At 42.6% G+C, this 13,628-nt stretch overlaps 1 protein-coding gene across 4 annotated transcripts in view; it reads left to right on the plus strand.

The window, feature by feature from the left end:
• LOC1279182 (leucine-rich repeat-containing protein 15) overlaps positions 1-13,414 on the plus strand; it is a 164,636-nt gene extending 151,222 nt beyond the window's left edge. For all 4 annotated transcript variants that reach the window (XM_061662138.1, XM_061662139.1, XM_061662135.1 and 1 more), the window contains exons 5-15: positions 4,005-4,165; positions 4,731-5,056; positions 5,126-5,269; positions 5,348-5,452; positions 5,526-5,652; positions 5,787-5,983; positions 6,192-6,347; positions 9,286-9,432; positions 9,656-9,824; positions 9,961-10,089; positions 11,132-13,414. In XM_061662138.1, the coding sequence (XP_061518122.1) occupies positions 4,012-4,165; positions 4,731-5,056; positions 5,126-5,269; positions 5,348-5,452; positions 5,526-5,652; positions 5,787-5,983; positions 6,192-6,347; positions 9,286-9,432; positions 9,656-9,824; positions 9,961-10,089; positions 11,132-11,301 (1,824 nt within the window). In that variant the 5' untranslated portion in view covers positions 4,005-4,011 and the 3' untranslated portion in view covers positions 11,302-13,414. The remainder of the gene's footprint in view (positions 1-4,004; positions 4,166-4,730; positions 5,057-5,125; positions 5,270-5,347; positions 5,453-5,525; positions 5,653-5,786; positions 5,984-6,191; positions 6,348-9,285; positions 9,433-9,655; positions 9,825-9,960; positions 10,090-11,131) is intronic.
• Positions 13,415-13,628: the final 214 nt, after the last annotated feature.

Raw genomic sequence — 13,628 nt, forward strand, 5'->3', positions numbered from 1 at the left:
CCGTGAGTCAATCTTCTTCAGCTAATCATGCATACAGGAGATCCTAGTTAGGCAAAGAAAACAGCACCAATTTTCCTTTTCCTGTTCATAGAGCCTGCAAAAACTCTGTATCACTACAACATGTACCAATAATGGTTCTTTTTCCTACCCTTAACACTGCTCTCCTCTCACAGTGCGCACGGATTCTCGATACAACAGCAACAGCTGTCAGTTGTACACAATCTTAAGCTTGTGCAAATAATCAAATCTTTTTTCTTCGATAACACCCATAGTTTGCAGCTCATTCGGTTGTCACGACATGGCACTCCTAGTCCCCGAACCGCTCCGGTAGCCTCCTACCGGAGTCCCGCGATTTCATAATCCTTCCCATAATACTGCTCTGGCTACTTACAGGGGTACCGACGTGATCCTCCCTTTGCAATGTGCTAGCAAAAAGAAACTTCTCGCTCTATGTAGTGTGACTACGATTTTCTTGCTAAGCGTTTTTCATTTTCTTTCCCTCTTGCTCACTTTTATCACTCAACATCACGATAACAACATGCCGGGCGTCTGGGTAACGTGACACAGGCAAAGACTGGCTAGTAGCATCAGCAACAGCAGCACGTTTAATTCTGTTACGGAACATCATCCGAATGAACTTCATACTGCTGTGCTTTCACTGGCAAAATTTGGCTTCAAGACACACAGCTGCTTTGCTGGTTTGTTTTCTTTGTGGCTCGAATGGAACCGATGGCTCAAATAGGCGAATGAAGCCAAATGAAATGAAGTATATTTAGTGTACAGTCGGACGATGTACTGCGGATTTCAGAGATAGCTTTAAGAATAAATATAGATTGCTCATTTTGTTAGGTTCCAATTTGCAACTGTTATTTTAGCCGGATTGATTACATAATTTACATAAAATATTATGCAAAATAATGATAAAATAAGCTTTAAAGATGAATATTTTGACAATTAAAGTGATCATTAATGTTATTTCTCATTATCTCATAATTTTAATCCATTTTATCGATTTGTTCTATAAATGTCCAGAACGGCAAATTAATTGTTTTTAGTTTCATTTGTATACCACACATATGGTTTGTTTTGTATCTGTTGTTTTATTATTATTTTTTTTTGGTCAGAAAACTAATAATTTAACGGATATGTTCCTTTATATTTTGGGTATCACCCTATTGATTTAATTTCATTATATCTTTCGTTTACTTATCTCTATGTTGGGTTTCAATTCTAGTGCTGAACTAACATAAGAGATATGAATGATGAAATCAAGCGTAGTAGTTGCCCATCGATCGCTTTCTCCATTGATGCTTCCCAGTCGAGCGCATCATTTTATCAGCCCACCATTGGCGCAAAATTGGCGCCATATTCATCCGAAACGATTGCAAATATTGACACATTCAATACCAATCATTGAGCTGTAAATAAATCAATCTAAATCTAAATCCATTCCAATTCCAAACCTGCCCCGACGGTCCAAAAAGTTCCTAAAAAGGTGAATCTCGATGTAAAAATACGACACTGGGGTGGGTGACAGCGAATTTTTAGCAAACTGTAAACGGTCGAAAAACTTCCACCTTTTCGGCTGGCAGAAAGGACTTATCTGCGATCTTCGGCCAGACTATTCCTTCCAAATAATAATAAGAATAAATAAAAACATCCCTAAAACAGGTGTGTCGGCCACCAAAAATAACCAGTAAGCGTGAAGCTTTCTGCTAAATAAACCGATATAAATCAAACTCAAGCTCTAATTTATGTTCCGACAGCGCATCATCGTGAGTTTATGGTAAAAAAAATCAAAAGAAGATGGGTTGTTTTGAATCGGCCTGAAAAAGGGAGAAACCAGTATTGTCAAAGTAAATTCGATCGCTTTTCTATTTCGAACTCAGATTTGTTACTTCTACCGTACGCTGGAAAAAGTTGCGGACATTAAATCCGATAAGCGACTCATAAGATGCCGTGAGCGAAGAGAGAAAGTGAAAGAAAGAGAGCCTCTAACATTGTGACTATTGCTTTTCCCATTTTTTTTTAAATGCTCCATTGAACCTTTGGGTTGACTTGTTGAGCGGTGCTTCCTTGACGATGGTAAATATTTTCACAAAGCTGAAAGTGAAGAAGCAACAACACAACACCGCACAACTTCTGTTCACCGCAGGCAAGTGTTTCTTTGCTTTGTAAAATCCTAACCAGAAGGCAAGGTTCACCGGAAACTGGAACGTCTAAATACGGGGACCAGCGAAAAGGAGGGAAAAAGGAGTTTTGTTGCGGGCAGAATCAACAAACCATTGTATAACTTATGTCCTGGGAAAGTATTAGGGGTACCTTATTGACCAAAAAGGACAATGAAATATGAGAGCGGTTGCGCTTGGTTAGAATGTAGGAAGGTTTTTTTTTTGCACCATTTCGACACATTTCATTCATATAGAAGGATCTGAAGAAAACCTAAAAAATGTGTTTGAAAAATAATACCTGCACTACTAAAATGACCGCCCTACAATCCTTCCTCGAAATAGTAAAGGAAAGCCCCTCGAGACAGAACCAATTCGTTCGATTTTATTTATTTCCCCATTTCTGCAACACTGCTTTAATGCGACACAACAGCCGATCCCGATTGAATGCTCAACCTTGCCTGTGGAAGTTAATGTCGGTTGGCAGTTTAGGTTATAGTTTCCTACCCTACCAAGCGCAACGGTGAGCGACCAGGCGCACCCATCGATTTGTGCTTGAGCTTAGGGAAACTCATGTTCTCTCTCTCTCTCTCTCTCTCTCTCTCTCTCTCTCTCTCTCTCTCTCTCTCTCTCTCTCTCTCGCTCTCTCTCTCTTTCTCTCTTTCTCTTTCTCTCTTTTTTCGCTCCCTCACTCTCACCCTTACAACAGCACCATGTCCGTTTACAGCTTTTTGTCCCCGCTTGGTTCACTCCGTAATAAAACGTGACATTAATAGTCATCGATTTATGGTTCGCACTGTGCGTGCGTTTCTATTTACATTTGATTGCATGTTGTTTAGGATGTACGGGGTTCAACCGACTGCACTGCGTGTTGTCGGTTATGAATCTTCACACACGGTGAAGTTTACGCTGGAGTGATTTACTGTGGAGCGGTTCATAAATTTTTTGACCCAATTTATGGCTCACGACTTCCCTTGTTTTCCCTTGAGGGATTGTGTCCAGGAGCTTTTGCTGATTTTTGTCTGTTTGTATTTTTTTATTTTCCGCGGGAAAGAAAATACAGGGTTCTCCAAGTCACATTCGAATGTAAACATAGTTGTTCACAACATGCAAAATTTTTATTCACATCGATCAGACATTTTATTCGCATCACAATATTTTGTTTAATTTCTACAGCATGATTTTCAACACGACTCAAGCAGGATTGAGTTTGACAGTTCTTTGTTATGTGTTGAATATCATGTATTGAAACTAAAATCTCATTTTGAAACAAATAAACCATTTTACAACTGTTGAAAAATATCTTGAATAAGGTGAATAACTATGTGCTGATTCGAATGAAAATGACTTGAAAACCTCTGTAACGATAGTGAATTGGTAATATTTGTTCGAATTTAATCAGATGAATCAGATGAATATAAATAGTTGATTTTTCTGTTTTTGTTTATTTTTTTTTCAAAAGCATAAAACGAAATGCTGTTCATTGATAGTTGTCATGAAACAAATACTCAATTACTCTACAATTAAATATTGTAACGATCAAGTCAATCAAGAGGAAATTGAAATAAAACCAACAGTTAATAAGTTGTACATACAATGCGGCATGTTATCCATACAACTGCAAATCATTCGTAAAGAAATTCCAAGAAAATTGTTATTAAATTCTAAACAATTCAATCAAACAAAACAACCCCTTCTATGATCATATCTGCTGATGAATAGATTTGTCTTCCATTCACACTAAGCTTCCATTGTCAATATGTGTTTCTTTTGCTTTCTACCTTGCTCTTCTTTTCAAAATCTCATCGGATTCTTCTTGATCTTGATTTTCCACAGAACCATAATGAATTTCAACATATCCACCCATGGGTCAGCACTACTCCTCGTGCTGACCGTCCTGCTCTTTGGAACGATACCAGCCTACGCCAGAAAGTGTCCCGACGATTGCCACTGTGATCTTGACCTGAAGGGACGGTTCCGGACCGTCTGCAACAAAGGTATGTTAATCGAATAAACACTTCGTTAGCGCACGGTCAGGCACACATTGCCTAAAGGGAACTAGAAAATGCAACAGTGAAAAGCAGACACACTTGCCTTTGTGCGATGATAATGATCTAATGCTGCTGACAATAATGGCGCAGGCACACTCAATAAATGAATCTACCCTCAGGCAGGAAGTTTTCTTCTAGATACATATCTGAGAACGTTCGAAATCAACGCACAGATAGTTGGATTTGTTCGGCATTGTTCGTATGTGTGCAATAATACTGCCGATTGCATTATCATTTACCACCCAGAAATGCCTGTAAGGGAACGCTGTGGCTTTGAAGTTTTCTCTCAGTCAGCACACGGTGGAACTGTATAGAAAGCATTGAATGTTTGGGGCTCTTTGTCGGACATGTTTCTCCATCAGGAATAGTTATATTTCAAATTAATCATATCGCATCCGTACATGAAAACAAACGAGTTTAATTTAATTACTTAGCCAGTGAACATTATCACTCACAAACAATCAACACCGAAATCCTCGCTTTTCTTTTCACCCTTACCATTCTTCTTCAGTGGAGTGGATAAATCCTCCATTGCCCTCCTTCGAACCGGACATCGAGGTGCTTGTCATCTCGAACACGCGCCATCCAATCAACGTGGGACCACAGTTCCAGTACTTCAAAAAGCTGGAAATATTACGCATCATCGATGCAAACGTACCGTCGGTTGGCGATCGGTCGTTCTGGGGCTTGGTGCGGCTGAAGACGATTGATCTGTCGCGCAACAACATTACCCAGCTGGCGATGGAGAACTTCCGCGGGCAGGATAATTTGATCGAGCTGGATCTATCGCGCAACCGGCTGGACAATATCGCTAGTGGAACGTTTGCTCATTTGAAGGTAAGTTGGATTTCTGCGTATAGTTTATGTTTGCTATGGAAGCTAAAAACCTTTCTTTTGTTGTCATAGGAGCTTAAAACTCTACACTTGATAGACAATTCCATTACCGAGTTCAATCAACGGTTGTTTCTGCATCTCGCCAAGCTAAAACATCTGGACCTTAGCTACAATTCCATCGACGATCTGCCACCGGAAGTGTTCAAAGATGTACAGGTATGATTAAACCGTATAGCTAAAATCTTAACATAATCTGGGAAAAATAAACATATATTTGTAATCCTTATTTTTCAGGATTTAAAAATACTACGAGTGCGAGGATGTCGCCTGTCCAACATCAATCCCCAAATATACAATATCCTATCCCATCTGACGGAGCTGGATCTGGGACAGAACCAGGTATGTGCAAAATACATTTACCACTTGGCTGAACTTTCCAAACTCATTCATTCCATTACGCAACAATTTGCAGATCAAATTTCTTGACAAAGAAGAATTTAAAGACCTGCGGCATCTGCAAACACTGCGCCTCGACGGCAACCAGCTGTCGGTGATCATCGATGAATTATTCATACACCAGAAAGGACTAACACTGTTGGGTAAGTGAAAAGAGCTCAACGATCAAAAACGCTCAAAAATTACCCTAATGGCAGTGTGGGCTTATGCGGAACGGGCCCTTTTTGATGTGTCTAATAAATTTACCAATATTTACCCTTTTTCTTTTCAACCACAGACATTTCCCGCAACCGGTTGGCCAAGATTGCTGACCGAGCGTTCGAGAATCTTGCCAACCTTACCTTTCTGGATGCATCGTACAACAAGCTGTCCCACATTGAGCCGGTCTGCTTTCGGCCACTTCGCAACCTGCAGACGCTCAACATTAGCGGCAATATACAGCTGGATCTGGGCGAAATGGAAGATACGATAAATGTACGTTGGGAATGGTGTGGTACACTATAAGAAACATTATCCGCAATCAATCATTCAAGCTCGGAGATGCTCTCGAGGATCGAGGATCTATAAACAGACCTTACCTTTGAGCAGGATGCTTACGATACGAAATGTGCAAATATATGCACCAGTAGGCATTCCACATATGAACCTAATCTTTTTTTTTTGCTATCCTTTGTATTCGCAGGTTATAAAAAACATCACCGGCCTGATGGTGGCCGATATGGGCACACTACCACTGAACCTGTTCAGTCCATTTCGGCACCTTAGCGCACTCAATCTGTCCGGAAATCATATCGATAACTTCACGTTGCAAATCATCGAACCGCTGAACCAGCTGGAGGTAAGTGTTACTCTATGGACAGGGTAGAAAACATGCTTCTGCTTCCATACAAATGTTCCGATACTGTTCATGAATATTCATTTTTCAATAATGATGGCTAGCCCTTGCATGAGATTTATAGAAAAGGCTCATTTCTTTCCATTTCCTTTTTGCAAGTGCATTTCAAGATTGTGCTTCAACATTAACAAGGGTAATTGTATATCCTTCGCAACTACTACATATCATTCACAATGATAAAATACCTGCACTACGCAAAAGGAGCGCTTCCACGGACGATGAGTGATTCAGTTCCTCCATCTACTGGCGATGTTTTCTACCCACAGATCAATTTTCTTTTCCGACTGTTTCGAACGGTAACAGTGCAATCTGTGCTGTGAACAGTGCCATTGCATGCAAAACACGACTCCACGATGTACAGATGTATGATACAAAAAATGAATGGATCGTATCTCGAACAGCAAATTTACACCACCCTTCATAGCGCCCATTTACAGACAACTTCCCACACGGCACATGCTTTTGTGTGTACCATCCGATTGAACGAAACGGAAGTATAGCAGCTTGTGGTGCTTGAGTATGAGCTATCAACCAATATTCGCGGTTCTGGGCTTTCACAGGGTGCTTCATTCAAAATTCGTACCCCTTAAAATTGGCACAATCAATCTAAGATGACTTGAAAGTCCCGAATAATGTTATTTTTCTAATGAAAACAGTGGTATTTTACCCTCTAGTTTAAACATTTTGACAGTCCATTCATTTCCAGTACATTTTTGTTCCTCTTGCTTGGAAAACCTTTGAAATTTGTGTCCCTCTTTTTTGTATTGAGTGTTGCCATGTTTATGGAATGATGTATGCTCCAATTTGCAATCGTGCTTGTAGTTTTTTTTAAAGCAACAGTCAAGGCTGCATACTAAATGTTCTATCTCTGTCTAGTTTGTATGAAATGCCACGGAATGATTGTTTGATGGCCAATCTTTCCCCTTTCACTCTCAAAACAGATTCGTAAATAGTTTTGCATTTTCATGACACGATTCTTCTGTGGATCCGAAAATGGCGATTTTATTAACGTTCGAACATTAACATTTGTTTTGTTACCGTATGAAAATAATTAATAACCTTTAAACGATTGTTCTCCCATGCGCAGGGATCACAAAACTAGGTTTCAATAACAAAAGAAACAGTTTTCTTTGCATCTGCCTAAAGCTTACAGGCATAGATTCGTGCCATCCAGCCTGGGGTGGATGGCAAAAATTGCACGAATAAGATTCGCCAAACCCTTGACGCCGAATGACAGGAGTTTACAATCAGAAATCGTTTCGTTGAAACGCGTCTATTCACTTCCTAACACTGTAATTTGAATTTCCCTCTTATTTGAGAGTTCCGTTGGCACTAAAATAAGAGAAAATTGACTGTAACTACATTCACAATTTCATTTATACATTTAATGCTTTACCTAGCTTATTTCACGTAAAGCTATCTAAAATCGTTAAGGAGTTTTTTTACTAATTCCAAAACCAAAAATATAAATTGAAACAGTTTATTAAGAAAATACACAATTTGAGCATGTTTATGGCTTCACCCTTTATTGGCCGAACCACCCTCTGGTTTGCTTTCGAAGTGCATCACTGCCTTATCGTACTAAATCGTACCGAAATCTCACGAAAAAAGCACATGAGCGTCAGGAAAGCTAGCGAATGAAAGAAACCGAAATCTAAACTAGTATTTGATTCGTTTTCTCTTTCTGCGCCTCCCATCGCTTGATTACACCGGTGCATGCTCTTCCAAGACACGTGGTTTGCCCAAAACCAGCTACCAGCTTCTCAATCAGCCGACCTATTGTGTCGGTAGATGTTATGATTTACCGAAAGGAATTGTGTTATTGCATTTATTTTGTGTATTATTTTTCCCCCTTCCCATTGTCCCATGCACTGTGAAAACAGGGAGGAAAAACAGCTCAGCTTCATATGCTGCGGTTTGTGGTACAGGAATTAGGAAGCCAACCAGCGTCTGCTACCGCCGGGCAAACCAATTTTGCAGGGTAAATAGGCATACATACACTGTGAAAAACGAGCTTTATCGAAACAAGAGCGCTGGAGAGAAAGCGAAAAAGGCTAAATAAATATCTCGCCTGCAAAATGAAATGTTTGATTTATACCTTGCAGTGTAGCGGGCGCATACCACATACACCACAAGATAAACATCGGTACTGCATTTCGGCATGCACGACGGCAAGTCGTGTTTCACTCGAAAGTGCCACTTTCAGGTGGTAATGCGATTCACGGCATTCACTGTGCATTGCAGGGAGAGCAGTAGTCACACGCGGTGGTAAAGAAATTGCTTTTTGAGCTTTTCGAGATGCCAAGCACTTTGCTCTAGAAGCGTTTTTTTTTTTTTGAGTCAAAGCCTGTACCTTGGAGAAATAAACACGTTTCAAAAAACGAACTTCACCGAAAGCACGAAACGAAGGTACTGCATTTGAATTCCTTCCCCGTGTCAAGGATCAAGTGAGAGCGGGTGAAAAAAATTTGGTGTAAAATCTGTTTCACCGAAAAATAAGACTAATCCGGCCGTAAAAATGCATTTCAAACGATCTAACCTTGTGTATGTGTTTACAATCAATGGAATGGAAAACTGAAATCCCTTTTGCAGTGAGCAAGGTTCAGTTCAAAGAAATCCATTCAACTCAACGTACGGGCCAATTTCTAAACCTGTCAGCTCGGCTATGATCGCGCAAACCGATTCGACGATTGCATCGCATCCAGTGCAACCTGTCAAGCTCATTTCAACCAACAGCGAGTTGCCATGAAAATCTGACACGAGAAGCCACTCGATGCTGTACATCTTCACTGTCAACTGCTTCGAGCGCATGTAATAGGTAGCGCCTCACATTCTGAACCAATTCTTTCTATTTCTTCCCATCCATCTATCTTTTGCTCAGTTTTTGGACCTCTCCCGGAATCAGCTAAACGGCATCCCGGAACGGTACGCAACCCAGCTAGCCCGGATCGGCGACGTCAAGCTGGAAAATAACCCACTGATATGCGACTGGTGTCACATGGGACCGCTCATAACGCAAACAAAAAAGGTAGGTAACATTTATGGATGAACTATCTCAGGGCGGGTGGATTATCTTCTCCAACAAAACGAGACTCGGATTAGCGCATCATACTCTTCTCGCCATACTGGAGCATACACATACATTGACTGACAGCTAGCACTTAAATCCGGTCTCACTCTCGCCTCCTGTGCACTGAAGTGCACTAACCATCTATAATACCTGGCTTCCCTTTCCGTCCCACTTTTTCCAGCTCAAAGAAGGCCTTCGCTGGCAGGAACTTCCCCGATGCTTCCTACCTGAACGATTACGCGAGGTGCGCATCGATGGCCTCCACCAGGACGGGGTGGAGGATTGCATGGAGGTAATTGTGGACGAGGATCATGATGCCGCCAGCACGTCGCACAACTTTCTCGAGCAAGGTAAGGGTGCATCCACCGTGCACTGTGGCAGGGATGGTTTCCCAATCTCTTGCGATAGCTTTTACATATGCTTTAATGTTCCTTTTTTCTCCCCCTTCTCCCCCCCCCCCCCCGCCACCCCTTTTCCATCTTCTAGCGGGCAGTGTTAGCATACTGGCTGCCTGTGGACTGATAATATTCATCATACTCGCCATCATCGTCGTGTCCACGGCGCTCTGTCTCTCGAGGCACCGGGCGCGCTATTACACGCACGAGGATAAACGAGGTAAGTGGGGGCATGACGCAGAAATGGGTATGAACTTAGGGGGACTTACCAGCAGGCAGTGAGTGATACGATAGTTAAGTAGTCGGGCAGAAAATTATACTAGCTCCGTGGGGAGGGTTTCCGTTTCGTACGCTTCAATTTTCCATTTCCAGGAAGTAATTTTATGGTAAATTGTTCATTGCTGTAGAAAGATTCAGCTAAAATGGTAGGATCAAAATGATATACCGCAAAACATGTCAATTTGATCAAAGCGTGGGTTATGTGTACTAGTGATGGGTAAAATGCGGAATCAACTTCGACCTGACTCCGAAAATTTTGGAACCGGCTCCGGAAAATTATCCGGGGCCTGCATTATCCAGAATCGTATGAAATTGTCCGTCCGGAAGCACTCAGAGTCGTCTGGAGACGTACAGAATTGCCCGGAGTCGAACGGAGTCGCCCGAAGTCGAAATCGACTCGAGTTGGGGCCGTCCAGAGTCGACGGGAGACACTGTGGTCAAGCATTTCATCTTCTACTCCTTTTTTATCTGGTGGCTATTCTTAGAAAGAAAGACCCGTTTAAGAAGTGCATGTGTAAAGCGAAGGAAGAAAGAAACACCACGAAATGTAATGGTTTTGACTGACTTCAACTCCGAGCGACTCTGACTCCGCCCGACTCCGGACTACTCCTGCCAACTTCAGAAGGACTCCGACTTCCGTCGATTCCGACTCCGGATAAATCCGAGTCCGGGCAGACTTAGTGATTCCGAGATTCCCGGAGCTGGAATTGTACTAAAAACCATATCCGGAGTCAGATCAGAGTCGTGGATGCGCTGCAGAGAGCACATCACTAATGTGTCGTGCTATAGTGAGATACGCTTCTATTTTATTACATTTTTTCTTTCTTGATTCTTGATTTATTTTAACAAATTATAGATTCTTATTCAGAGATATTTTCTTTTCATGATCTTGTCATTCGACGCACTCCGGTCATAAGATTTGCTATCACAAACAACAGGATAAAGTTGATTAACAATCTTAATCATCTCCCCCGCCTCTCTAGACACAATCCTCGAGAAGAACGGCGAAACGCCGGTCATAACGACGGGTAGCGAGATCAACTTCAAGTTCCCGTACAACGAGCGTGTCTGCACGATCGACGAAATGTGCATCCCACCCCCGCCACCACCACCCGGCAAGCTGGCCCCTGCCAGCATCGAACGATTCGATTAACGAACGGAGCCAGCGATCCGCATCGGTGCGGACGGACTGCTGCCGTCCAGCACGCCCGATACGGTCGCAGAAACCGTCGCGCTGATCGAGCTCCCGGCCAGCAATGCTGGCGGTTCGCGGGACTCACTATCCGTCACCGATGGGCCAGTAACGCGAACCGTCACCATCAGCAGCATATCGCAATGTGCCGACGTACAGCCTGCGAGCGTACCGACGAGCAGCGGCTCCACCGCGAAACCCTTTACACCGAAAAGCATCCTAAGAAAGCGTACTGAACCGGTACTCTAGGATGGTGAACGGACGGATGAAGTAATTTCCCTTTTTCCTCTCCCACTGTAAATAACTCCCATCCGGAACGGTTCCTGCCGGTCCACCCGGATGCGGTTTCGTGCGACAGGTGAATTTTATTCATTAAGGAAGTAAGCCCTTACGCCCTTTTATCTCTCCGTACGATGATCCGAGAAAACGCGTCCGCGAGTGGATGAGGGCACGTGATTAGTTATTAATTAATAATCGTGCGGGTTTTAACCGATGAGGTTGACAGATTAGAAAGATTCAACGAACCGACGACAGGGTGATGTGGTGTCGCCCTGCAAACAGGTGTGGCGTGACGTGTGCACGTTTTATTGACGGTGAATCCGATTTGTACATACTTCACAATCACCACAGCATAAACACACATACAAACAAACACAGACACACACATACATACGCACTCCGTATTTCCTCAGGAAAGAGATTTGACGGTCTTGCGGGTACGGGTATCAGGGGAGTTTTGTGTCGAATAATTCTTTTGTTAACTGGCAAAAACCTACATCGTCAGTTCCATCTAACTGGAAAGCTTGTGCCGCTGAGCGTGCGATCCGCACTCGAGATTAATGATGTTAGGTTTTGGGGAAAACCTGGTTAGATTTCCCACTGCTCCAGTGCCAGTTGTGGCTCAACAGATGCCCCAGGGGAGGGTTTCGTGCTCCGGCAAGCGCCGTTTGTTTAAGCCGTTCTACTCTCTAGCCGGCTCCTCCACGGCTCGATGACACCGTGTCACGATGACACATCATGATGGGTTTATAATTTTACTACCATCGCATCCCCTACGTACTGAGGTTTGTGGGTTTGTGTCGGGATTACAGCCTCGTTCACCTGGCAGGAAGCTGTACCGTTGCACGATGAGAACAGAAACCGTAATAACCTTTCCATGCCATCGTGATCGGATTTTAGCAGTAACAAAAGCCAATTCCAGTCCGTCAAGAGCCTTTTTTTCTGTAAATTCAATGTGCCTGATTTCTCTATTCAACCACAAAATTTGTAATCGCCAGTTTGCTAAGCGTGTAATAGAATCTGTCAGCAGCAAAACTAGCGCAAAAATAATCACAATGACATGCACATTCTTTTGAAAACGCAATCAATTTACGCAATACGCTATTGGACAGTAAAGCGCAACGGCGTTGCAATAACTAAAAACACCCAAAAAGATACAATCAAACCACAGCGAACCCATTTAGGCCGCGGTATGGAAATAAAATCCTGCTCAAAGCCAATTCACGCGTTGATCTATGAACAGAGAGAGAGAAAGAGAGAGAGAGAGAGAGAGAGAGAGGGAGAGAGAGAGAGAGAGAGAGAGAGAGAGAAAATAAAAGGGCAACCGCGTTCGGGATGTTGGCGATACTGTCGTAAAATATAAATGACACAGAGCATGTAGTAAAAATTGCCCTTTTGGTTTGTTTTCCCGGGCTTCCAAAACTCTGCAGCTTAGTAACTTACAGAACGAAAAAATCGCATGCTGCCGATTCTATTGGAATTTTGTGCCACCTTGTCAACATAAAACTCCGACAGAGTAACCACAAACGGTGGGTTGCCAGGGCGAATCGAGCTTAAGCTTTCCTGTCGACATCGGTGAGGACGACGACGATGGTGATGATGATGATGGAGTAGAAAGAGTGAATGAGAGCTACAAGGCAACAAGAACAGTAGCTTTTTTGCTCAGCCAATTTTTTATTTTTCCATATACAATCCCGCAAAGCTGGCCAGTGGGGCATGGGTGCTGTTTGTTTTTATTTTCTAACCGCATAGCCGAACTGCGTACCCGGTTTCAAAACACGGGGAAATTTGCCCTTTTTTTCCCCCTTTTGTTGTTGTGTGCCATGGTCGTATTCAGGTATTGTGCATACCGCCGAGGGAATGTGTAAACGGGAGTATTGCAATCCTTCTATCATTGCGTTTTATTTTGGGATTAAAAGCACTTTTCTATTTATTTGCTCGATGGTGCGAGTGGAGCACATTTATTACTAGTGGCATGTACAAACGTGTTACATAAATCAGAGACAAAA

This window comes from Anopheles gambiae, chromosome 3, assembly GCF_943734735.2.
Source record: "Anopheles gambiae chromosome 3, idAnoGambNW_F1_1, whole genome shotgun sequence".
In the NCBI taxonomy this organism is placed as follows: domain Eukaryota; kingdom Metazoa; phylum Arthropoda; class Insecta; order Diptera; family Culicidae; genus Anopheles; species Anopheles gambiae.